The sequence below is a fragment of the Diospyros lotus genome, chromosome 15 (genome assembly GCF_014633365.1).
Source record: "Diospyros lotus cultivar Yz01 chromosome 15, ASM1463336v1, whole genome shotgun sequence".
NCBI classification, from domain to species: domain Eukaryota; kingdom Viridiplantae; phylum Streptophyta; class Magnoliopsida; order Ericales; family Ebenaceae; genus Diospyros; species Diospyros lotus.
Window position 1 is genome coordinate 23578968 of NC_068352.1, and position 27692 is coordinate 23606659.

Sequence of the window (27692 nt, forward strand, 5' to 3'; positions counted from 1 at the left end):
TGTTTGTAAGAGTATAATATGTGTTTGTGTTTATAACAGTGTTGTGGGATTGAGAATGGAATGTGTTGAAAAATGGATTAAGAAGTTGTTTCCCGAAACTTGCAATTGGGGAACACTAGTGTTTGGGGAAAGGCTAGCCTTCCCGAACCCCAGCATAGGGTTCGGGAAAGAATGTCAGGGTTCGAGAAGCATGGTTTTCTAACCATTTTTTTGAATTAGGGTTTCGAATCTTAATTTTATTTTATTGATTTTTTCTTATAGGAATCCAATTGTGTAATTCAACAATTTGATGTTATTCAACAATTTACTACAAATGACGTATGATAAATTTTTAATAATTTTTTTTGAAATAATTATTTTAATTAGAGACAAAATATATCTAAATATTTTTTCTTGTATTAGCTATTTGATACTAGAGAAGCACTCATTGGATGCGTTAAGAAAATTGGAAAATGAAATGGAATTGTGATTGTGATCAAGAGTTCAGAATGTGGGGGTCCTGGAAAAAATCAAGAATTCGTCTTGCTTGTGAACGTAGTGGGAAGTATAGACTGTTCAAAATGAAAAAAGAAACAATAGGAGAATTAAAACGCAAGTACACATGCTCAAAAAAGTGTGATTGTCCATTTGAATTACTTGATATGAAATTTGAGCAGTGGGAGTTGAAAGTTGTATGTGAACTACACAACCATGCAGCATCAGCTCAACTAGAAGGTCATTCATATGCATGAAGGCTTATAGAAAAAGAGAAAGTAATTTTAAAAATAATGTCTTATAATCTCGTGAAACCTAAAAATATTTTGATGACCCTAAAAATAGAGGATGAGAATAGTGTGACTACTATCAAAACTATATATAATGCGCGTCAAAGATACAAACTTATAGAGAAATGTGGTAGATCACAAATGCAACAGTTGATGAAGAAATTAAGAGAATAGAATGCAATAGGTTCTAGCACTCATTTTCCCCCACATATAGCAATTTACAAGCCTCTGTTTGTCTATTCTAGATGACCTCAAGGCCAGCCTGAACCTTAGCAAAGTCAACCATCACTCCTAGATGCTGGTCCATCAGAGGAGAATATTGCCCCTCAGTATTGAGGGGACTACTACACATAGAGACAGTATTGACAATAGTACTACGAAGGGGGATGGTTTGCATTAGATTATTCCTATAGCTTTGCGAAAAGGGGTAAGATCATATGTCAAATACCCTATTTCTAACCATTTAACATATGCAAAATTGTCTCCCCAATTTAGAGGATTTGATGCAAAAATTGACAGCATTGAAGTTCCAAAAAATATTCAAAAGTGCCATGAGTGATCCTAAATAGAGAGTTGTTGTGATGGAAGAAAATGAATGCCTTAGTGGAAAATAAAACTCGGGAGATTGTAACAGTGCTTCCAAACAAAAAATTAGTTGGATGTAAATGAGTATTTACTATGAAACATAATGCAAATGGAAGTGTTGAAAGATATAAGGCTAGATTGGTTGCCCAAGGGATTACACAAACGTATGGGATTGATTATGAGGAGAGATTTGCTCTGGTTGCCAAGTTGAATTCTATTCGGGTGTTACTATCTATTGCTGGGAACTTAGATTAGCCTTTATTTCAATTTAACATTAAAATGCCTTTCTTAATGGTGATTTAAATGGGGAGATTTATATGAAGATTTCCCCAAGTTTTGAGCATGAAGTTGGTAGTGAAAATGTGTGTAAATTAAAGAGGTCCCTATACAGATTAAAATAGTCTCCAAGGGGTTGGTTCAAAAAGTTTAGCATGATTCTCAATCGATTAGGGTATAAAAAAGGACAAATCGATCATACCTTAGTTATAAAACCCACTGAAAATTGAAAGAAAGCTATATTAATTATATATAGAGTGTTTTCGTGCGACATAGGTTGGAATAGTGCAGTTAGCCTTTGACTCGTTTGACATGATTACATATTTTTTATTTTTATAAAAAAAATTTCTAATTCTTCTCCTATTTTTTATTCATAATTGAATTCTATGGGCTTATTTAGTAATAGAAAATAGTTTTTATTTTTAAATTTTAATTTTTAATCAATGATTAGATCTTTAATTATAAAATAAATAAACTGAATTTTTAACTTTATATTATAAATTAAAAGCAGTAAAAAAACATAATTTTTAAAATTAAATGTTATGATTATTTAATTATAAAATTAAAAAAATATTTTTTAAAAGAAATCTTCCCAATCATGCAGGAAGGGACGCTTTGGCTATTGGCCATTACGTTCGGAAAATCTTATGCCATCTTCTAAGACCGTTCAAATATTATTATTTTGAAAGTAAAAAATTTATTTTGTGGAAAGTGGGATTTGAACCCACGCCCTTTCGGACCAGAACCTTAATCTGGCGCCTTAGACCAACTCGGCCATCTCCACTTTGCTGGACGAGATTTTAACCGATCAATACTAATTGTTTGGAAAGGCTCTCGACTTGGAAAGAGTTTCCATCTAATTTTTTCAAATCAATAGTTTTGGTCTCTCCTAAACAACAAAATTAGGAGACAGTGAATGGAAAGAAGATAGATTAAAAATGGTATTATAACGTATGGACGAATCTGTCCCTCAGTTCCCACTCCTTTCATATATTTCCTATTTTCATAATTTTGTTTGCAAGGGTATAATAGGCATTTTCTGTTTAATAATGTTTTATTTCATCTATTTACGTAGCTCACCCCCAAATTTTTTTCCCTTATCATCTCCTTCTCTCCCAAACGGGAATTAGGACTCCTCTTTCAGGGGTGGAGTCGGAATTTTTCTTTTAATAAAGGCGAAACTTATTAAAAATATATATAAAAAATAATATAGTAATATAAATATAATGAAAGTTAATATAATTTATTCAATACCTTACAATAATTCTTTGTGAGGATTTAAAATTAAATTATCAAAAATTATAATTAAAATTTATTAATTAAATTTTTTATAATTAAAGTAATTGAATTTAGGTAAATATTTAACGCAACATAAGTGATGACATAATAAAAATTTTAGATCATTGTAAACATAAGTGATGACCTAATAAAAATTTTAGATCAGTCTAAGCCTCAATAAGTGGCGGGACAACATTGACTTAACCCCTACTCTTAAGCATTTTATTACCAAATTTCTGTATGACAACCTCCAAAACATATAACTATAAATTTTGCAAGAGTTATGAGGTTAGGAGTTGTCTTTTAGATATACATGCAAAAAACACGATTTTATAGATGTAATAAATGGTAAATTATATTATTAATTCTTAAATTTTGTATAGTAATAAATTGGTTACTATGTCTTAATTTTTGTTACAATTCAATTTTTTTCTTTTTTTTTTTTAAATTTTTATTAACAAAAATTAATATGATATATATTAATATAAATTTAAAAATCACTTGTAGGGTGTATGTTAAATTTAAACATTAAATGATTTTTAAATTTTTATTAATATATATCACTTTAGTTTTTGTTAACTAAATTTGATGAAAAGTCAAAAGAATTACTAAATTATGAAAACAATTAAAATTTAATAATTATGGTGATGAAAATTAATGTTCAATAGTAATTTGTTACATATTGTACAGTTTAAAGACTAATAATATAATTTTTCATTCCAATAAATATTTGCCTTCAAGGCTAAAAGGCCAAAGTAAAAGAAAGTAAAAAAAAAAAAAAAAAAATTCACAAGGTGCAAATATAAAAAAATATATATATATTTTTATCAAAATAAAAATAATAACTTATATATATTACTATCTATGATGCACGAAAACTTATTGGAGCGTGGTTTTGCTATTTTCAAAACATTCCCATTTTTGAAACTCTAAAAAAAAATTTTGGACTATTTTTGCAATTTCAAAAACTTTTTAAGACTGATTTGTAATATTAAAAAAATATAAAAAATACATTTTCAATTTAAAAACACATTTCTATCCGTGATTTGTCTCTGACATAAAATTTTTAATTTTTTCAGAATTTATTTTTTAAATTTATTTGAATGCATTATAAAATTTATATTTATTCTTTGAATAACTATTTTTTTATAATTTTATATTAAAAATTATATTTATAAATTTTTTTATAGTTTTTTATTTATTCGTTTCTCATGCATTTTTTTATTTTTAAAAAAAATACTGTTTTTCATTTTTATTTAAAATTTATTTCCAACGTAGGTTAATATTATATCATTTCCTAATTCATTTATTAACATAGGCTTGGTGAGAGGCGGAACTTCTTGTTGTGTCCAACCCTTGCCCTTACAAGCCTAAAATGGCTCTGAGATATTGACTTTGGAAAATTTCACCAACAAATTCACGAAAAACCACCAAATAAACTCTTCAAGTTCAACGTATAATCACAGTCCCAAACACAGTAGCCCTTTCATAATATCCCACCCAACTGGCAATTTAATTTTCTGCAGGCCTTTCAGCTCCTAATCTAATCTCTGCATCAACTGCCTTACCTCAACAAGATCCATCTCTTCCATCAATAATATTTCACAAAGCTCTCTTGACTTGAGAATTAATCCTAAATTTGGGGTTTGGTGATGTTGATTAGGACATCTTTAGGGCAGCTTGGATGGAATAGATCAGCAGCAACATGTAGAGTATCACAGCAGCAAAACCAGCAGCCAGAGCTCCCGCCACATGGTGGCAGTACTTCTCAACTTGGCCACAGATGGGTAGCCACCCTGCATACGAGTTCCCCTTCTTCCCCACTTCAGCCACTGCCAAGGCCGCTGATATGCTTGATGTCAGTAGCATGGTGATTACCTACAAGACATGTCCACTCCGTTTGAGCCATTTTAAAGGGTTGTTATTGTCTTGTCTAGATTGATTAATGCAATAAAGGTATTATATAAAAATGTTTCCCAAATCAGACCTTGGCATATAAGGGGTGAGGTCTACGCCCTCTTTCTGATTTTATCTGTGTCAGATAAATATTATGTTGTCCGACATATATAACATTATTTCACCTTTAAATATGATATCACTTAAGACGTGTTTGATGTGCACCCAATTTTCATGTGAATTTGGAGACAAGGTGCTTTTTCTAGCAAGTGCATTAAAAGCATCATTTTTAAATTGGGTAAATTGTTTTAGGGTTTCACTACATAAAAATGTATATCCCACATATTTTTAAAAATTACACTTATTTCTGTCTGATCAAATAATTGATAGAAACATTATCTAATTTTATAAAATCCCAAGATATTTCGTACAATGTAAATCCGATTTGAATAATTTGATATCCCTTTTAAATAGTAAAAATATTTAACATAATTTTTAGAAAAATGAATGATGCTCCCATAATTTATACCAAATCTCAAATTCTCCATGCGAATGTGATCGGAGGAAAACTGAAATTGGGAGATTGGGACCCGTCTGATTATGGTGCCCAAAACCAAAAGGGGCAATTGAATTCGAATTCAAATACGAATGAGACGCTTATTCATAGTTACCGCATCCAGGGCGACGACGAATCGCCACGACGGACCCTCCGCAGGAAGAAGAATAACCAGAAAGCTGTAGACACACCCAATGACATTCGCAATCAAGAAATACCTGCAATGCAATCGGCGATCAGCCATCAAAACAAAGAATCCGAAGAAGAATTGAAAACCCCAAGGACGAAAAGATAATAAAATCAAATCAAATGAATTACTTACTTGAAGGCCGGGGTGTGGCTGTACTTGGCTTCGAACGTGAAAGCGAAAACGCTGGCCTTCTCACGGCTGGTGGCCATGACAATGGCGGCCGCCGCCGTGGAGCCGACGGCGAGAAGCCTCAGCAGAGAGGTGCAGATCCTCCGGGTCTTGGCCGTGGCGGGGAGCTGCATTGCTGCTTGCTGATTGTGGGGATTAATTTAGGGTTTGGAGGGAGTTTAATAGGAAATGGCGGTGGAGTTTCTTGGAGTGGGAAAGCTTGGGGGTTAGGAAGGCAGATGGACTTGTATTCATACTTTATGGCTGTTGGTAGTTGGGATTCTCAACCATCTGTTACTGCTCGCTCTGTTCGGTACTAGTTTTCAAATCGGTTCAGCCATGGATTTGGACTTTGAAGCCATTAGCTGTGACTTGTAAATTTGTATTCCCAGTTTCATTTTCAAATTGTTTGGGTAAATTACGTTTTTATTTTAATATTATTTTAATTTTAATTAATATGTAAATAATATTAAAAGTGATCATGTGTCACATTCTTATTAAAAAAATATACTAAGTAAAAGAGATAATAACACATGATTTCTTTAGCCTCTTTCAAACTGTTAACATCGTTATGGGTTATGATTGCTAATATTATTTTTTTTATCATAATTCTTAAATCTTATAAGGCAATGATTAAAGTTAATTTGTTTTCCTTGTTCAAATTCAAGAACAAAGTTAAAATAAAGAAAATGCTAGAAAGCCCGACAAGATTATCGAAAAGGGGCAAAAAGATGATTTTGCCCTCGTCCTGTTGTCTCCCTTCCCCTCCCATGGATAACCCCTACCCCTGCTTCTCTCATCTCCGTCCCATAGCTGTTGCCCTCGCCTCGCCATTGCGTATTCGTTGCCTCGCCACCCTCACCTCGTCTTCGTTGCCTCACTACCTCGCCTTGCCGATCTGTTGCAGCGACGATCGGTGAGGCGAGGCGACAATGGTAGCAAGGTGACGGAGGCGAGGGTGACGAGGCAAGGGTGGCAGCAAGGCTAGAGTAGCGGCCATGGAAAGGAGAGGAAAAAAGCAGGGGCGACGGCAATCCATAGAAGGGGAGAGGGCAATTTTACCTTTTTGCTCTTTTTTTTGTAACTCTGACTCTCTCTAGGAGTAGAGCTCTTAAAATAAAAAATAAGCTCCCCATCTCATTGTCATTCCTAAATTTGAATGCCAATATTGCAGAAAAACGAAGCATAGTAGCATTAATATTCTAGGAACATTATGAAACCATCATTATGTACTGATAATTTCTTATTCAGTTAATGCAATCAAAATGACCTGCCGCTGCGTGACTTCCTTGTATACCCATTTATCTAACAAATTATTAGTGTCCCAGAAAAAAATTATTATAATGAATATAAAATATTATTATTAAATTTAATATATTTTTATTATACGTGATTAACTTAAATTAATGCTATTTGTACGGTAAATTTCAACGCACTCAAAGATTAAAAACATTTTTTTTATAATTTTTAAAAATTATTTAATAACTTTATAAAAATATTTTAATTTATTTGATAAATATATAAAGCACCCTCCTGTGTGTACAAATAACATCGTCTCACAAAATCCCACCAAATCTGCCATGAAAACGCTACCTCACGCGACGCGATTGATAACTGAAACATCGAATAGCACGCAAGCGAATCCACACTAGCTAGCTAGGGTTCCAAAATCCTCAAAACCTACATTTCGAACGCTTCTTTTCTTTCTTTCTTTCTTCCATTGATGCTAAAATGTACGGTTCACAAGAGTACGATCCAAGCGAGAACGATCACGGGAACGCCATGGATGATCAGTACGGCGGCTACGGCAACGACGAGGAGGAGATCACGCAGGAGGATGCGTGGGCTGTGATCAGCGCCTACTTCGAGGAGAAGGGGCTGGTGCGGCAGCAGCTTGACTCCTTCGACGAGTTCATCCAGAACACGATGCAGGAGATCGTCGACGAGTCCGCCGACATCGAGATCCGCCCCGAGTCCCAGCACAATCCCGGCCGCCACTCCGACGCCGTCGAGGTCTCCTCCATTTCCTAATCTTCGTCATATATGTATCGTACGCTACTTCTTTTCAAACTGCCGTAAATCCAAGTTTGTTTGATCTTCATCTCGCCACTGCATTGTGAATTCTGGAGATTTTTTGGTTGTTAATTTTCTTTTTATTTGATGATTGAAAACCATAATTACATAACTCTACGTAAAATTTGTCATCATTTTTTTTCTTAAATTAAAATTTTAATATATAAAAATAATTATAAATTTCCACACCAAGGAAATTATGCATCCTGTTCATGTTCTATTTTAATCTAACATAAAAATATGAAAAAAGAAACAGCATGTCTCCAAATAGAGAACAGTAAGTACTAGCAAAATTGCACGATGAAAAGAATCATTTGTCTTGGAAACAAAAAACATTCCAAGGGAACTCGACCTACTCCGGAGTTTGTGTAATTACGGAATGATTTCAAAGCCAATCGGAGTAGCGGGCGATTTTGGTGAAGAACCTCGCACTTAATTTTCTCATAAGCTAATTAAAATGATCGAAACCGTATTTTCTCGAGAAAATTTCCAATTTAGTTTCTTGCAGGAAATTATGTTATCACACTCGAACAGTTGAAGAAGCTAACTCGGTTGATGCAGACAATCTACCGGATCAGCTTCGGGCAGATATATCTGAGTAAACCGATGATGACGGAGTCGGATGGAGAGACTTCATCTCTTTTTCCCAAGGCTGCAAGGTTGAGGAACTTGACCTACTCTTCTCCGCTCTACGTAGATGTCATCAAGAGAGTTGTCAAGAAAGGCCATGACTGTGAGGAGGTCACTGAAACCCAGGAGTTTGCAAAAGTTTTCATCGGCAAGGTAATTTTATGGTTTCCTATCCTAATATCGATGGATAAAAATGTGTGAAAATTTTGTATAAAAATTTGTTCGTACAATGCTACCTATTACAATTATAAAAAATGCTCCGTATAGTGTTAAGCTTAAATTATATATAGAAGACTAATGTTCTAAGCAAGAATTTTTTTTACATAAAATTATTTTGGTGACATTCTTAATTTTGTATAAGATTTTTGTGAGGATATTGTTATGGTATATGTAACATTATGACTTTTGATAACAAAATGATACACTAACGATATTATTTTTATATTTAGAGTTATTAATTTTTTCTTACATAACTTTTTTATTTTAAAAAGGGTCATGCTATTTGTACATCATTTATGTACACCTTAGACTATATAAGGCACATAAATGACATACATGTTGTGACATTTGAATTAGATTAGATTAAATGTAAATCATGTATCTTTGTATTGCTGCATATTATCTTTTCTGTTTTATCTTTAGAATTAATTGCTCTTCTAGAAGATTTGTTTCAAGAAGGAGACAGCTATTTTTTGAATTAGTTATTCAATTAGGCGGTTGGTTAGTTAGTTTTTTATCTTTCTATCTTGTGCTCTGCATCCCTATATCTTATAAATAGGGGTCGTGGATAAGAAATAGAGAGAGAGAAGTCTTGGTGCACCTGTATTCTAGAAGTATAGCTTCTGATTTCTGTCTTGATTTGGGGATTGATCGAGTGCAAGAGGTAGGGAGTGGCCGGTTTGTAGCTTATATTCCCTAGTTTTTCTATAGCTTTCAGTGTATATGGATGGGAGGGGTTAAGTTCTCGTTGTAATCATCCCTTGGGTGTTTCAAGATAGTGGATTTCGTTGGTGCCTAGCAGTCTGGATGTAGGTCTTAGATTTCAAGACCGAACCAGGATAAATCTTGCTATTTTGTGTGTGTGTTTCTGTTTATGTGGTGTTTCCTTTATGCGTTTCTACCATCAGTGTGTTCTTGAGTTTGATAAGTGAGCTAGTTGAATTGAAAAAATAAGTGGAGAGCTGTGAGTTACTCTAACAATACATACTCTCATTTTATTATGCCTAAGCGCCTTGGGTGATGACATTTTAGACATTGGTATATCATTGTGTAGTCCAAAATATACACAATGACGTACCAATAATATTTTCTTTAAAAAATGATACAAATGATCTATAATTAATGTTATTCTTGAGAGAGATGTTGGTTGAATATCATTAGTTTCCCTTTTTGAATTTTCATACTTCCGTGTCTAATTTGATTGAGATTTTGAGTAAAACGACAGCCATATCGATTCTTTTGGGTGTAAATTGGGGTACTTTCTATTCTTTTTGTTTCCTTATTTCTTACTTCATTTCAGGTGCCAATAATGCTGCGGTCAAGCTACTGTAGCTTGTACCAGACCTCAGAGAAGGATTTGACTGAACTGGGAGAGTGCCCATATGATCAAGGAGGATACTTCATCATCAATGGCAGCGAAAAGGTTCTGATTGCTCAGGAGAAGATGAGCACCAACCATGTCTATGTCTTCAAGAAACGGCAGCCCAACAAGTATGCCTATGTTGCCGAGGTCCGGTCCATGGCCGAGTCCCAGAACCGGCCGCCCAGCAGCATGTTCGTCAGGATGCTCGCTAGGACAAGTGCCAAAGGGGTAATGTTTCACTGCATTCGATATTTTTATAATACCTTTATTGAGAAAGTGCGACCAGAGTACATTTTTCTAGTATAATCAGAAATTTCTAGTATTCTCTTCTGTACATGAAATTATTCAGGATGTGATCTTTGGGATGTACACTGCGTAATGTTTCTCTCAAACCAACTGTTATTTTGACTCAGAATGTTCACCTTCGTTTGGTATAATTTTTTGTATAAAACTTTTTTGAGAACAAAATTTGTTTTTGTCATGAACCAAAGGAATGCTTCCCAGTTCGCCCCCCCCCCCGGGCCCCCTTCTTTCTCAGTGAATGAATAATGTTTCTATTTCGTATGTATTATCCAGTTGCTTTATATTACAGAAGATGCAGTACATACAGAATGTTTCTTAAGAATTTCATAAAGAATATAGTGCAATGGTGAAATTTTGGCAGCTACCAACTGCTGCTTTGATCAGCTTCTTGATGAGACGATTAGCCATTTTATTCCTTACAAGAATTGTGTATAAAAAATCTATTTGTACAGAGTCAAATTACATTATTTATTTGTGTTCATTTTGCTAATGTTTTAAGTTTGATATAAATGCAGGGAGCCTCAGGGCAATATATCCGAGCCACTCTTCCATACATACGGACAGAAATCCCAATCATAGTTGTCTTCCGAGCGTTAGGATTTGTGGCAGATAAGGATATACTAGAGCACATATGTTATGATTTTAAGGATACTCAAATGATGGAGTTGCTTCGTCCATCCTTAGAAGAGGCTTTTGTAATTCAAAATCAACAGGTATTTTGTTAATATCACATTTTTTTTCATAATATTTGTACCAGATACTAGCAAAATGATATAGTAGAATATTTGTTATTATCAATTCTTATGCTACATTTTCTATTCTCAATAAACGAATATTAACTAGTTTGAGTTTAATAATTTTATATGTGTGCTCTTGCAGGTTGCACTTGACTATATTGGAAAAAGGGGATCCACAGTGGGAGTCACACGAGAAAAGAGGATTAGGTCGTTTCTGGGTCTATAGTCATTTAATTCTTGGTGCAGAAAATTTATGTAAATGGGCATGAATGAACTTTCTGTAATTCTAAATCATGTCTAGCAGATCTTTTTCTTCTTATATATGTATTAACGATTCATAATTGTATTTGAAATTTCTGTCTATATATGATTATGCTTACAGTTGGTTACAGAACAGCTGTTTGCTTCTTTCTTTTGCAGGTATGCCAAAGAAATCCTCCAAAGAGAAATGCTTCCACATGTTGGCATTGGGGAGTATTTTGAAACTAAGAAAGCATACTATTTTGGGTAATGTTAAAAAAAGTCACGTTGGACTTGGTTCTTAGCTTTCTTATGGAAAATATTTGGGTTATATGTGAACAAATGCATTCGAAGTCAAAATTTGATGACGTCACTCAACAACTGGTTTGGCCAATTTTTAATTTATTTTATTTTTATTTAACAAGTTACTTGGACAAATCTGAAATTATTAGGTGACGTGATCAAGTCTTGGTCATCAAATATATGGACTCACCTATACATCGAGTTTATATAACTATTTTACTAAGACTTCTCATCCATAATATGTTGCTGAATTGTTCTTTGACCAGCTACATTATCCATCGGCTTTTACTCTGCGCACTTGGCCGTAGGCCAGAAGATGACAGAGATCACTATGCAAATAAGAGACTGGACCTTGCTGGCCCTCTTCTTGGAGGCTTGTTCCGAATGGTCTTTTCCCTGTAAAGTTTTTGGATATTATTCCAATTAATTTGAAGGCTCCATTCTCTTATTTTCATGGTTAAATTGATGCAGTTGTTCAGAAAGTTAACCAGGGATGTCAACTCCTATGTTCAGAAGGTATTTTGTTGGATTATGGGATTGTTCAGGAACAGCTCTTTCATTTAGGCCTTTTTTTTTAAGGCATTTTAGTTTTTAGCTATACATGTTTTAATCTATGCTTTTTTTTTTTAACCTTCAAAAGATAGAAAGTGTAAAAATAAAAAGCTTGGATTATTGATTTTTTTCTTTTTGGGTGCTAGTAGAGAGCAACTCTATTTAGAAGATATTCTTTTCCACTTGTCAAAACTCTAGGGAAGGAAGCTGTTCTTTAAAAATAAAAATAAAAAAACCCAAACGATCAGTTTGTATTTTTTGTCAGAATCACAAGGCTTCACTTGGTTGAAACTAAGTAATTTCCATGGGATGGAGCAGTGTGTTGACAGTGGCAAGGATGTTAACTTGCAATTTGCAATCAAAGCGAAAACAATAACAAGTGGCCTCAAATATTCTCTTGCTACTGGGAACTGGGGACAAGCAAATGCAGCTGGCACTAGAGCAGGAGTATCACAGGTAGCATTCCCATTGATTTTACTTTCTTCGTCTTGCTATCTTTTTTATTCCTTGATGTGCATTATTTGAACAGGTTTTGAATCGCTTAACATATTCATCCACTCTCTCCCACTTGAGAAGGTTAAACTCGCCCATTGGACGTGAAGGTGTCGTACTTTCTTTGATGTGTTTTGTGTTAAAGCCACTGATATGTTGCTGGCTAGCTTTAAAATTTTGTTTTGAGGAAGACTTCATTCTCGTGTAACCAGGGAAGTTGGCAAAACCGCGACAACTGCACAACTCGCATTGGGGAATGATGTGTCCTGCAGAAACACCTGAAGGACAAGTACGAATCATGGATGATCCTTTTCTCTTCTTTTGCTTTTATTTATTTTGTCTTTCTTTTCCTTCTTCTTCTTCCTATTTTTGTTTTTTGTTTCATTTTATTGCTTTCTGTTACCTCTCATTTTTTTTTAAGCCGGAGATGCTGTTGAGGTTACTTTTGTAGATTCTGAATTTCTTCTTGCTGGAAACTGGTTTATCAGGCCTGTGGATTGGTGAAGAACCTTGCCCTGATGGTCTACATAACTGTAGGTTCAGCGGCAAATCCAATTTTGGAGTTCTTGGAGGAATGGAGTACAGAAAATTTTGAGGTAGATGAGCAGTTGCTGTGACTCTAATTGGCTTTGAAGTTTTCTTCTTTACCAAGGTTATTCTGCCTTATTTGTCTATTCAACTTGTAGGAAATATCTCCTGCAGTAATTCCTGACTCCACCAAAATTTTTGTTAATGGTGCCTGGGTTGGGATTCATCGTAACCCTGAACTCTTGGTGAAAACTCTCAGACAGTTAAGAAGACAGGTGGTTTATCTAGTATTACTTTCTGGTTGATATTGTCCACTAGCAATTTCTAGTACTTGAGTGGTTTCATTTGTCCTATTCAGTATTTAGAGTACTTTTTTTTTTTTTTTCTTGGATTTTGGTGTGCTTAGAGCTTTATTTTTGTTCATTATCCTTCTCACCTATTTCTTCTTCTTCCTTCCCTGATTCCGTATCTGTTCAGTAGTTCAAGGACATAAAATGAATGAAATCCATTAACAGGTTGACGTTAACACTGAAGTTGGAGTCATCAGAGATATTCATCTGAAAGAACTTCGGCTTTATACGGACTATGGCCGCTGTAGCAGACCATTGTTTATTGTTGAAAAACAAAAGCTGTTGATAAAGAAGAAAGATATCCTTATTCTGCAGCAAAGGGTGTGTACAATGTGTTTCATATAGTCAATTTTCCCTCTGGTACTACTAACAATATTCATTCTTTCCTAGGAGTCCCCTGAGGATGGTGGTTGGCATGATCTTGTTGCAAAAGGGTTTATCGAGTATGTTGATACAGAGGAAGAAGAGACTACTATGATTTCTATGACAATAAATGTAGGTAGAAATAAGTGACTGCCGAGGTCCTCTAGCAAAAAGATTTATGATGATTTCACCAAGAATTTACACTTTTTGTGATTTCTTTTAGGATCTTGTAGCTTCACGGCTCAATCCAGATGAGGCCTACTCTGGAACATATACTCACTGCGAAATTCATCCATCATTAATATTGGGTGCTTGTGCTTCTATCATACCATTTCCTGATCATAACCAGGTCAGTTTTTGCTTAAGAATATATGAAAACACTTAATGACTAGCTCATTTATCAGTTGGTAAAACAATGCAGTCCCCACGTAATACATACCAATCTGCAATGGGGAAGCAAGCTATGGGAATATACGTTACAAATTACCAGCTACGGATGGTGGGTGCAAATTCTCATTTTCTTATGTAAAAGAGATTCCCATCTCACAGTTCATGCGTTTTTTGATCCCTCATTGCACTTCAATGTTCTTTGCTTCATGCAGGATACGCTAGCCTATGTTCTCTACTACCCTCAGAAACCTCTAGTTACTACCCGTGCCATGGAGCATTTGCACTTTAGGGAGCTACCAGCTGGAATTGTAAGCACTTATCCCAGAATTATTCCTTGTTCTAGTACTTATTTAGTTTTGGTGTAGCGACTAGTCCTTGACCTGGTCTTATAAAAGAATGCCATAGTTGCAATTACCTGTTATTCGGGGTACAACCAAGAGGATTCTGTAATTATGAACCAATCCTCAATTGATCGCGGATTCTTTAGGTCTCTCTTCTTCCGTTCATACAGGTAAATTAAATGACTTTGCAATAGTTACTCAAATACTTTCAGAAATTGCTTGGGATCTGTCTTAGTGTAGCATGCTTCTCTTCTTCAATTTATTTTAATAGGGATGAGGAGAAGAAGATGGGTACCCTTGTAGCAGAGGACTTTGGGCGTCCGAATAGGGAAAACACCATGGTTAGTACTTCGTTTCAAGTATCTAAATGTTCTGTGAATTTCTTTCCCCTCTATATAGGAGTGCTTGAGAAACTCTCCTGCTGTTTGTAGGGAATGCGGCATGGATCTTATGATAAATTGGATGATGATGGCCTTGCCCCACCTGTAAGTTTGTGAATAACATTTTGCAGCATTTATCCTTGTGAATGCGGCCTCTAAATTGCCATATAATCTTTCCTTTTTCTTTTAATATCTTAGGGGACAAGGGTCTCAGGTGAAGATGTTATTATTGGAAAGACGACACCAATTCCTCAGGATGATTCTCAGGGGCCAAGCTCAAGATACACGCGTCGTGATCATAGCACTAGCTTACGCCATAGTGAAACCGGAATGGTGGACCAGGTACAACAGAAGTCATAGGCTGCAATTCCTCATCTATGTTGCAATTTTTTTAAACACATACTACAATTGGTTCAATTCGTTGTCATGAACTTTCTATTCAGCAGCTTCTCCTGACTTGAGCAAGGTTTAAATTTTTTTTTCCCCTTTTCCTTTTAATTTGTTTGTTCTTATGGTTGTCCCTTCCTTTTTCCAGGTTCTGTTGACGACAAATGCTGATGGATTGAGGTTTGTCAAAGTGAGGATGAGATCCGTCCGGATACCTCAGATTGGTGACAAGTTCAGCAGCAGGCATGGACAAAAGGGGACAATTGGGATGACCTATACACAGGAAGATATGCCATGGACAATCGAAGGCGTCACTCCAGACATCATTGTGAACCCCCACGCTATTCCTTCTCGTATGACAATCGGTCAGCTCATTGAGTGCATCATGGGGAAGGTTGCTGCTCACATGGGAAAGGAGGGAGATGCAACTCCTTTCACTGATGTCACTGTAAGTACTATTACTACTGCATCAAATCTGAAGTTGCTCCAAGATTGAATTCCCGGGAAGAAGATCACGATGCTTGTCTAATTACTTTGCAGATTCTTGTCATTGGCATGCAGATTCTGATTTGATAATTTAGAAACCTGCTGACGTCTAAATAGGCATTCCTTGTCAAGATGGCTTCTTAGCTAACAATTGAGTGTCGTTACTCCTAGGTGGATAATATCAGCAAAGCCCTTCACAAATGCGGTTACCAAATGCGTGGGTTTGAAACAATGTACAATGGTCATACAGGGCGCCAGCTGACCGCGATGATCTTCCTAGGACCTACATACTACCAGAGGCTGAAGCACATGGTGGATGACAAGATCCATTCGCGTGGCAGAGGCCCCGTCCAGATTCTCACCCGGCAGCCTGCTGAAGGGCGATCTCGTGATGGAGGCCTGCGATTTGGGGAAATGGAACGCGACTGCATCATTGCTCACGGGGCTTCAAACTTCCTCAAGGAGAGGCTGTTTGACCAGAGTGACGCGTATAGAGTTCACGTTTGTGTGAAGTGTGGTTTAATTGCCCTTGCCAATCTTAAAAAGAACTCGTTCGAGTGTAGAGGTTGCAAGAACAAAACCGATGTCGTTCAGGTAGATGACCTCTAATCAAGATTTTTTTTTTTTTTTTTATGTTTCTTTTCGTGTATCCTTCCCTTTTATTTGTGTCTTTAACATTTTGAGATCTTCATGCAGGCGCATCTGCCTTACGCTTGTAAGCTACTTATTCAGGAGCTCATGGCCATGGCTATTGCCCCAAGGTTGCTGACAAAGGAAACGAACTTATCCGAAGAAAAGAAGAGAGGAGCATAGCCTAGGTATTCGGCACTCTTAGCTCTTGGTGGCCTTAAACTTCGAAGTAGACAGACTTGCTATTTGTACAGCTAGAATATTTAGAGATTAGAGGCGTCAAATATATCATTGCCACTCGGTTTATTGCAGGATCATCTAGTGCCAGAAAGTTTCAAAGAGAAAGGCCCAAGATGGCCCTAGATATGGGTCCTGCCGTTTAGCCCACTATGCCTTCATGGGCCAACCCACGAGGGCCTTAGTGGGCCAGCTTTTCGTGCCTTTTGTGAGTTTCCTGTCAGGGCTAACAAATAATGTTTTTTAATTTAAACTTCACAAAGCAATCCAGGAAATAATGTTATCTACTTGAATAATACCTCAAAATCTTTTTATTTGAAATATTTTAACAATGAAAGTTACAATTACAATTTATCAAATTTAGTTGTGATTGTCTATTGGGTGAATACTCTTATTCTTAACTGCATGAATTACTCAAAAAGATAGTGCATTTTGTTCTCTCTGTATCCAACCAATCCTTGAAATATAAACACGTTTTTTAATTTGAAAAATATACACACATCTCAAGTACATGATTGGATACTTGTAGGTGTGCACATGATTATAATTGAATTGAATCGATTGAAAATTATTAATTAATTAAATTGAATCAAATTGATTGAATCATCTAAATTAATCAAAATCACTGAAATCGAACTACTCAAATTATGAGCCACTAAAATTCTTATAAAAAAAAAATCAAATCAAGCTAATAAAAGAGGGTTGGGTTGTCGATTTAGTTCGATTTTTCAATTAATAATACTAAAAAAATTGAACTAAATAATCAAAATTTTTGAAGAAAATAATCGAACCTAATAACAAAAAATCTTAAGGGAAATAATTGAATTAAACCATTATCGATGATAAATCAAATCGAATAGACAAGTTGGGTCACTTCGATTTACCCAAACACTTGCTCATGCCTAGATACTTGCAAAATCCTTAGAACGAAGTTAAGAAAAAACTAAGAAGCAAACAAATAGAAAAATGAATGGCTAAAATGTATTAAACCCCTTAAAATTTATAATTTAGGATTTTTAATTTTTTTATAATTTTATTTTTGACTGAAAAGTCTATTTGACACCATTTTTTTGGCAAAAGAAATAGATTTATGTGCTGAAAAAGTGATTATAATACTGAAATTAATCTTTAAAAAGTGAAAAAGTGTAACTTATACAAATTATATTATTTTCTTTTTGTTCTTTCTTTCATAAAAAATTTCTTAAAGCTACTTTGGTCAATTTTTTGTTTTCCATTTTATTATTTTGAAAAAAAAAAGATGAAACAGCATTATTTGATTGATTGTTTTTGCTTTCAAAGATTTTGAAAAATAATGGAAACAATAAATGAGTATTTTTAAATATTATGATTACTTAAAATCCAGTTCGTTGCCAAGAGATAGTTTACATCAATTTTTTGCCATGGTTGTTGCCAATAAGTAAAGTAATTTTTAATTTTTGAAATTAGAACCACAAATATAGTTTTTAAAAAATTAATAAAAAAATCTTATTTTTTGAAAAAAAAAAAAAATTCAAAGAAAGTGATGTGGCACCACCTAAAATTACCAAAATACCCCTACGCACCAATAGTCTTACCCGCTACGTGGATCGCTTGAGAGACTGACACGTGCTAAGTCAACAATTCGGAGCGGAGCCCGAAAAATTCGGGCAGGGCTGCAAGACCCATTCCAACTTGATCGAGATTCTCGGGAGTCGTGCCCCCACTCATCACGGGTTTATCTCGGGTACCCCATAACGGGTCTGCATATAAAAGACAAGAGTCCTCACTAGGTATGACCAAACTCTACAGCTCTTATAGCTATTATTACTTGCATTTATTCTACTTATTTGAGCGTCGGAGTCCACCCGGGGGACCCTAGCCCCACCACTTCGTTATCTTGTAGGTCCTATCACCGAGATCCGACATCGCCAAGTCCGAGGTTCGATTCCCGAGGTCGATTCGCAGAGGTGGCACGTGGTGGTCGGTCCCAAAAACCATCATCATTTGGCGCCCACCGTGGGGCCGACGTCCAGACTCGCCAGCCTCTTCTTTCCCTGCCTCGCGCTTCGGACTTCAACTCTTCACCTCTGACCTTGGCCTTTCCACATGTATCAAACGAATTTCGCTCCCTACTATAACTAACAACATGGCTCCCTGAAGGAATGTGACTCGTAGCCAGGCTGGTGCCAATCTAGAGGCCCCACCGCAAGGGGAGAATCCTCCACCTCCGTCCAATCCAATGCCAGATGACCAACTCACCAGGCTGGAGAATCAGGTCCAACAGTTAACAGAGTTGTTGACTGGTTACTTACACCAGAATGAACAACATCGTCCGCACGTGCCTTCTCAGCGGGCGGAGCACCAGTCGCCTCCTCTTACTCGGGAGCCTCGTCAATCCTACCAGTCGGGTCAGGAAATCCACCCATTTGAGGAGGCAGGATCTATTTCTTCCCCCTCACGAGAAGGAGGGACTTCTCTAGAGAGGCAACTGCGTTTCCTAGAGAGGCAAGTCCAGGAACTCAAAAAGGGAAAGGAAGAGCTACCCCACCTCGGCTCTAACCAACCCTTGAGCAAGGACATTATGTCAAAGGTTCCACCAGAAAGGTTTCGTATCCCATCTATCTAGCTCTATGACGGAAGCATAGACCCCTATGATCACGTAGAACTTTTCTCCTCTCACATGCTGGTGCAATCGGGGTCGGACGCGATGTGGTGCTGGGCATTTTCGGCTACTTTGGGAGGTCATGCCCGGACTTGGTACTCTTGTCTTCCCCATCATTCCATCAATAGCTGGGAAGAGCTAAAGACCTGCTTCCTAGCCCATTACGCTCCCTTGAAGTGCCACCGGAAGTTTTCCATGGCTCTGGTAAACATCAAGCAAAACCAGGGTGAATCCCTAAGGGATTTCGTGGCTAGATTCAATGAGGAGGCATTGAGCATTGACGAGTTCGATTAGCGAATCGCAATGGTGGCTCTCTAGAATGGCTTGAGGGCTGGACCATTCGCTCAGTCCTTGGCCAAGACTCCACCTCGTACTTTCACAGAAGCCCTTACACGGGCTAACAAATACATCAATGCTGAAGAGGTGATGAAGGTGAAGCGGGCTGAACAACCTGATAAGAAAGAAATAGAGAAGGAGAAGAAAAAGGCAGTGATAAAACAGAAGATGGACTATCGCCCTTCTCGAACCCAAGATCGCCTGGGCTTTGGGGGTGCCCATGGCAGTCCTGTGAGTTATACTTCCGTCAACGCCAGTCGAGCATAGATTCTATTAGCATTGGAGGATAAGGATTATTTGCGGCGTCCTCTACCGCTGAGGTCTCCACCCAACACCTGAAGCAAAAGGAAGTATTGTCGATTCCACCGCGACCATGGTCATGTTACAGAGGACTGCATCCAATTAAAAGAAGAGATTCAGGAGCTTATCAACCAGGGTTACCTCCGAGATTTCGTTGGCCAAGAAGGCGTGAGTTCGGGTAAAGTTGAGTCCAAGTCAGATAATAGGAGAAGGTCTCCTACTCGGGATCGCTTTCGAGAGCAAAGTTGGACACCGTCCCGGATGGATGGAAAACAGCCCACTGGGGATGGATGAGCTCTGAGACCTGTCGCAAATTCGAAAAGCTGCGTATAACCAACGCATCGCCAGGTACTACAATCGACGAGTCCACGCTAGGAGTTTCATGCCAGGAGATCTTGTATTACGACGGTTTGACGTGAGTCATCCTCGGGACGCGAATAAACTAACTCCGAACTGGGAAGGACCGTATCGGGTGGTGGAATCCTTAAGTCCGGGGGCATATCGACTAAAAGACATGGAAGGCAAGCCCTTGAAGCATACCTAGAATGTGCAAAACTTAAAGAAGTTTTATCAATGAGCAAGGGAATTCCCAGAACCTCTTTGTACTCTTTTTATGACTAATGGCAATACTTCGAATTCTCTCCATCTAAGAGCAATTTCACAAAAGACAACACTTCGCCAAAGACAAATCCAAGGGTCACGAGGCCTAGGCCGTCCCCAAATGTGAATTAAGAGCTATGGACAAACTCTAGCCCGATACCCTCCTCCGCGAGGTAGTGGCTAAAATTCAAGGGTCACGAGCCCTAGGTCGTCCCCAAATGTGGACTAAGGGCCACGGACAAACTCTAGTCTGATACCCTCCTCCGCGAGGGAGTGGCTAAAATCTAAGAGTCACAAGCCCTAGGTCGTCCCCAAAGGTGGACTAAGGGCCACGAACAAACTCTAGTCCGATACCCTCATTCGCGAGGGAGTGGCTAAAATCCAAGGGTCACGAGCCCTAGGTCATCCACAAGCCGAAGATGGACTAATGGCCAAGGAAAAACTCTAGCCCGACACCCTCCTTCGCGAGGGAGTGGCTAAAATTCAAGGGTCACGAGCCCTAGGCCGTTCACAAGCCAAAGATGGATTAATGGCCAAGGAAAAATTCTAGCCCAACACCCTCCTCCGCGAGGAAGTGGCTAAAATCTAAAGGTTACGAACCCTAGGCCATCCCCAAATGTGGACTAATGGCCAAGAAAAAAAAATTCAGAGCCTAACACCCTCTTTCACGTGGGAGTGGCGACAATCCAAGGGTCAATAGCCCTAGGCCGTCCCCAAGACAAAGAGGGACTAATGGCCGGAAGAAACTCAACACCCTCCTTGGTGAGGGAGTGACAAAAATCCAAGGGTTAAGTGCCCTAGGCCGTCCACAAGCCAAAAATGGACTAATGGCCGGAAGAAACTCAACACCCTCCTTCGCGTGGGAGTGGCGACAATCCAAGGGTCAAGTGCCCTAGACCGTCCATAAGCCAAAGATGGACTAGTGGCTGGAAGGAAATCAACACCCTCACAGAAGTAGCTAAAATCCAAGGGTCAAGAGCCCTGACTCGTTCTCGAATTAAAGGAATGCAGAAGGTTAGAGAAAGAAAACCACAACTGGACACAAACCAAATGGAGCTCAATAGGCGCGACTTACCTTGGAAAATCTCGAGTCACACCTGCGACAAAGAAAAGCCAAAGAAATGGGTTAGTCAAGTCAAGGCTTATTTTGTTATTATTAAGAAAAAAAAATACATATATATATTTATATATATTAAAAAAAAAAGGGCAGAAGCCCCAAGGGTCGGCCATGGCCGACCTAATGTGCGCCCATATATATATTTATATATATATATATCCCCCCCCCCAAAAAAAATAAAGCAAAAAAAAAAAAAAAAAAAAAGCAACAAATAAAAAAGGAAAGGGGGCAAGAGCCCCAAGGGTCGGCCATGGCCGACCTAATATATCTATATATATATATTTATATATTAAAAAAAAAGTAAGTAAAGCGAGCAGGGGGCAAGCACCCTAAAGGAGGCTGGCCATGGCCGATCTCGGTCAGGCCAGCCTTGGCTGAGGGCGGCCAAGTTAGTCCTAGCCGCGCCTCAGCCATGGTCGAGCTCGGCCAAGGCTGACCTCGGCCAGGCAGACCTTTGCTTAGTCGGGGAAGAAGATGCAATTTAAAAAAAAAAATAGGGAAAGAAAGATAAAAGCAAAAAATAATAAAATAAAATAAAAATAATATAAATAGAAAAAGCAAAGGAAGGAAAAAAAAAAAAGAGAAAAAAAAAAAAACTAACCTCAAGAGTTTGGGGTTTGGTTGTCTCATACTTAGAAATACTCTTATGCACCTTGAGAAAAATCTACAGTCAAATAACCTTAGAAATTAAGCTACTCCTCAACCCAGCAAGATTCTCAGCTCGGCTCAAGGAGTGGGGGGCAAATGATGTGGCACCACCTAAAATTACCAAAATACCCCTGCGCACCAATAGTCTTACTCGCCACGTGGATCGCTCGAGAGACTGATACGTGGCAAGTCAACAATTCGGAGCGGAGCCCGAAAAATTCGGGCCAAGCCGCAAGACCCGTTCCAACTTGACCGAGATCCTCGAGAGTCGTGCCCCCGCTCATCACCGGTTTATCTCAGGTACCCCATAACGGGTCTGCATATAAAAGACAAGAGTCCTCACCAGGTATGACCAAACTCTACAGCTCTTACAACTATTATTACTTGCATTTATTCTACTGATTTGAGTGTCAGAGTCCACCCCGGAGGACCTTAGCCCGCCACTCCATCGTCTTGTAGGTCCTATCACCGATGTCCGACATTGCCAAGTCCGAGGTTCGATTCCTGAGGTCCATTCGCAGAGGTAGCACGTGGTGGTCGGTCCCAAAAACCATCATCAGAAAGAATTATGTATTTAAAAATTCAATTATTTGAAAATTACTTTACTTCATTGATTCAAAGATAAATTAGAGATTAATTTACTTTTATGATTCAAAAATGAATTGAACTTCACTTAGATTATGAACAGATTGGCTTTTACACTTTTTTAGAGATAAATTTAAATTTTATTTGAGATTAGACATTGAGTACGGAAAATAATTATATTTTTCATTTTTTTTATTTTCTCTCTCAAATCATTAATCAGCGTCACTTTTATCCATTTTTATTTTTAATTAATTAATAATAATAGTTTTTCAAATAATTATTAAAGATTTGGGGTATCATAACCATTTTCTTTTTTTGAATATAGTTTTTTGGCTCAAAAATAATGTCAAACAGAATTCTAAATAAAAATTAAAATTATGAGTTAAGTATTCTAAATTATAAATTTTAAATAGCTTTAGTGGATTTAGTCAAAAGAAAAAGTGAAGGAAGAGCACATGCCTCTCTCCCCCACACAGGGCAAATCCAAGGAAGCAACAAACCAAGGTTGCGATGAAATAAAACAAATATTTAATGTAATTGTGATATTATATTATGTTATAATAATATTTAATACAGTATTATAAGTTAATTATGTTTTATATCTTCATCAAAAGAGTATTTTTTGTGACAAAAATTCATAACATCACTAAAAAATTGTCACTAATAGCAAAATCTATTATAGTGTTGCTCTCTCCCATTCGATTGTCATGATCGTCGTTACTTCTTGTTGCTTCATCGCTTTTTGTTATCGTAACCTTAATAAAGATGGAAAATGCACTGGCGATCAACAACGAGAAGCAAGAGATTCGAGATTACTATAGAAATAAAGGATGCGGCTATAGTTAATAATCGACAACAAGTGACAATGATGGGTCTCTTTCTAGCTGCTCCAAACCTTTAGCAAGCTAAAATTCCTTTGCAAATATGCAATTCAAGTGGCTGAATTTAGGCTTTACAAGTTAAATATTATTTATATCATATAAATTATAAACTAATTTCACATACACCCCTATTTATTTTATTTCAACTTTTATAATTTTAACTATTTTTTACATATACTCTACCTATTTTATTTTTAAGTATTTTTTATTTTATATTTTTTTTCAGAAAAGATAATAATAACTAAGAACAATGATTATAACATCATATTGAGGTGCTCATGAGAAAAATTAGTTAAATGAGAAATATGCATATAGATGCTGGATTATAATTTATAGTTTAATTGATTTAATCCTTTCGATTAATTAATTAATTTTTGTGATTCATATGGTTAATAAGTATTAAATATATCTTTTTCTATAATACATTTATTATAATAAAAATAATTAACAATAAATAGTTAAATTTAAAAAAATAAGATATAATAAATATATATTGTTTGAAAATTAATGTATAGTGTTGGTATGTTTTGTAACATATAATATATAAAATAAAATAAATATTTTGCATATTACTCAAAATATGTACAAAATTTCATATATTTTAAATAATTGTTATATTTTCATGACAATATTATTTATATATATTGATGTAATATTATATAATTCATAATAGTCTTATTTATAAAAAAAATTATATTTTTTAATTTACATTTTATTCGTATTTTTATTTACTATTTTTTTAAATATTATTTTTTCCTTTTGGTTCCCGTACAACTTAAGAGTATATAAGTAAACCTAATACCATGTTCATAATATGATGTTGTATTATAATTATATTATTAAATATATTCTAAAGTAAATTACATAGCACGCCGTTCACGTTAGGCTTAAATCAAGTGACCATCTCTCTACTTTTAGAAATTACAATCAATATTCTTAAGATAAGTTAAAATAATTTAGCCTCGTCCCTAAATATTGTTTCCAAAAAGTAAGTAGGTGCAAAATAATCAATTGGTTACAATTTTAATCATGACTCGAATTCGATTCGAGATGTGTCTACACCCACTAACGTGGCACACCACCTGGCATTTTAAAATATTTTGAGATGGCCTCACGTTGACATACGTGAAAAAAATAAAATAAAAATCCTATGTTATATATAGAGAGAGAGAGAGAAGGGGGGAGAAGGCAGGCAGAAAATGGAACGACAACGACAAAGAAGGAAATTGAGGCAATGGTGACGACGTTGGGCTAGAGGTGGCGGCCAATCTCCGCCACCACCATCATTCACAGCACCGTGTGCATAAAAAACCCTAGCCCAAAATATTGTCCCTTCTACCGTTCAAAATACCAATTTGGAAGTTTGTGGTGCAAAGCGATTACGTAAGGACCAAGACCATAAATAGCTCGTGAAGCTGGTCTTCGGATCTCGACAACACAGAGTCCTCAAAGAGTGATTTCTCGATCAAGTCCGGTGGGACTATGACTACTATTGATAGCGATGAAGTGAGGGCACTGTTTTGCTTGAGCCCAGATGTGAACGCCAAAGTCAACATGTTCATAGCCAAGTTCAAGGCCAGGCTTAAGCTTTAGAAAATCAATTGCATCAAGCAAAAACATGGGCTGGGCTCATCAAATCTCGCCATCGTCTCATCTTTTGTAGCCTTCATCGCCCCACCAAGAAGTAGAGATTGATTATTACTTCCAGCCTTGCACCATCATTGTTGTCATCGCCTTAACCTCTTTCTTTGTCACCATCGTCGTCGTTGTCGTTCCATCCCCTGCTTGCCTTCTTTTTATGTATATATTTAACATATATATATATGTATATAACATAAGATTTTATTTTTTATTTTTTATTTTTTTCACATGTGTTAATATGGGACCTACTTAAAATGTTTTAAAATGACATGTGGTATGCCACGTTAGTGGGCGCACATGTCTTTCGAATCGGATTCGAGTTATGGTTAAAATTGGAACCAATCGATCAAATCGAGTGTCTATTGTCAAAATTAAAATGTTTGGATAAAATTGCAAAAATGCAAAAAAAAAAAATTGATTTTTTTCATGCTCTTAGCCCGAAAATAGCAATAGAAGTCACTACATGTGTATTTTTTTTTTTTTTACTTGTACAATTTATTCATTATGAATATCGTTACTTAGACTTTAATTACACTAAATTAAGATAATTAGACATTAACTAAGTTAAGTTAAATTTAATCAAAATAAAAAATAAAAAACAAAAAACCTCATTGTTGGGGATATGTTCATGAGAGAAAAAGAAAAAAAATAAGAAAAAGGAAGAAGAAAACAAAACAATAATAATAACAACTTATAGCAGGTGATTAATTTTAACATGATATATAAAGGAACAAAAGTAAAAGAGTAAACAACTCATTGCTAGTAAGGGTTTTAGATGGCAATTAGGCCTTTTTATTTTGATTAAATTTAAGTTAATTAGTGTTTAATTAACTTAATTTAATTTAATTAAGGTCTAACTAATATTATTTCTTTTAAATAATGTCTCAAAAAAAAAGAAGAAGACAAGTTAAGCATATAAACCTCAAAAACATTTTTAAATCTTTGTGCAAATAACTAAAACTGCAATAGTTATAGCTTAGAATTTCTTTGATGTGACTTAAACCTAATTTTTACACTTACTTTTATAAATATTTTTAAGAAACAAACTTATGACAAATTTGTAAAGTGTTTGATACAAGAATATAAAAATTTATTTATTAATGAGTTTTTGACTTTTTAAAAGGTAGAAAGAAATCTATGAAATAAGTTAAACTCTTCAGTTAGATAGTATTTGTTAAAATGAGTAAGATAATATTGTATCAGGATAAAATTGAAATACTTTCAGAGTAAAATATGATATAATCAAGATAAGTATAAGAAATATTTCAAGATTTGTATTAAACTGTTTATTAAATTTTTTAGAATACACTAAAGAGTATTATTTTTCTTATATGTAAGGTCTAAGATATGCTTATTTAGAAGAGGAAGAGATAAACATGTCTAAAAAATATCAGATAAGAAGTCACGTGAGTTATTTTTTAAGGATCATCATATAAGTTTAACAAATACATTAAAAATGACAAAATTCTGAAATACTTTTCTTATCTTACATTTTCTAATCTATATCTTACTTAACAAACACTATTTTAAAAGATTATTTATAACTTAATAAGCAAACATTTAACCTTTCTAATGGGCTTCTAGACTTGGGGCTTGTTTGGCTATGCATTTTTTAAGGGAACTTTTAAGCTCTTCAGCTTTTAAGTTGTTTAAAACTTTGAAGTTAGATAACGTTTCAACTAATAACGTGTTTAAATAAATATATTTTTAAGTTTTTTTTTTTTTTTGTTGGTAACGTAAGAATCAGGGGAAGCCCAGATACATAAGCTTTTGGTAGAGACTGTCACCTTTTTCCATATAACCTACATGCACTAACCTAAATCGGACAATCAGGTTAGGCCAAGTAAGTCCAAGTTGAGGATCCGTGCCCGTGGCCCCCCGTGTACTTACAACGATACCTAATGCATTGTCCAGGATTCAAACACACAATCTTGACATACCGAACAGCTGAATCCTGTGTGCTCGACCGCTTAAGTTATCTCGAGGGGTTAAATGTGCCTTTAAGTTATTAGTTAAAAATTGTGTGTTTGGTTTATAAAAACTAATAAGTTGTTAGAACTTGGCAAAAAGATTAAAATAGATATGATGTTGAATAATATAAATAAAATTTATAAAAATATTATTTTTTAATAAAAATTTTTATAAATTGATGTCAAATTGCTAAAACACTAGTGTGTTTGATTGCACACATTTATCATAGAAAATGTATAATTATTACACATATTT

At 35.9% G+C, this 27692-nt stretch overlaps 2 protein-coding genes and 1 non-coding gene across 3 annotated transcripts; 1 reads left to right on the forward strand and 2 right to left on the reverse strand.

Annotated features, from left to right (window-relative positions):
• Positions 1 to 2328: 2328 nt before the first annotated feature.
• On the reverse strand, positions 2329 to 2409 carry TRNAL-AAG (transfer RNA leucine (anticodon AAG)). The gene has a single exon. It is a non-coding gene; the product is annotated as a tRNA-Leu (tRNA).
• A 1910-nt stretch (positions 2410 to 4319) lies between these two features.
• On the reverse strand, positions 4320 to 6025 carry LOC127792235 (CASP-like protein 1C3). The gene is made up of 3 exons (XM_052322680.1): positions 5678 to 6025; positions 5471 to 5573; positions 4320 to 4781 (listed from the first exon to the last, which is right to left on the reverse strand). Exons 1-3 carry the CDS (start codon positions 5845 to 5847, stop codon positions 4563 to 4565), a joined length of 492 nt encoding a protein of 163 aa, XP_052178640.1. The 5' UTR covers positions 5848 to 6025; the 3' UTR covers positions 4320 to 4562.
• A 1284-nt stretch (positions 6026 to 7309) lies between these two features.
• On the forward strand, positions 7310 to 17028 carry LOC127791411 (DNA-directed RNA polymerase II subunit RPB2-like). The gene is made up of 26 exons (XM_052321279.1): positions 7310 to 7726; positions 8348 to 8569; positions 9936 to 10226; positions 10817 to 11014; positions 11181 to 11245; positions 11459 to 11545; positions 11848 to 11968; positions 12053 to 12097; positions 12452 to 12589; positions 12663 to 12735; positions 12838 to 12914; positions 13114 to 13221; positions 13312 to 13428; positions 13669 to 13824; positions 13894 to 13998; positions 14090 to 14215; positions 14288 to 14365; positions 14469 to 14564; positions 14652 to 14767; positions 14869 to 14938; positions 15029 to 15082; positions 15176 to 15319; positions 15513 to 15812; positions 16022 to 16444; positions 16547 to 16668; positions 16793 to 17028. Exons 1-25 carry the CDS (start codon positions 7445 to 7447, stop codon positions 16661 to 16663), a joined length of 3609 nt encoding a protein of 1202 aa, XP_052177239.1. The 5' UTR covers positions 7310 to 7444; the 3' UTR covers positions 16664 to 16668; positions 16793 to 17028.
• The last annotated feature ends 10664 nt before the right edge of the window (positions 17029 to 27692 follow it).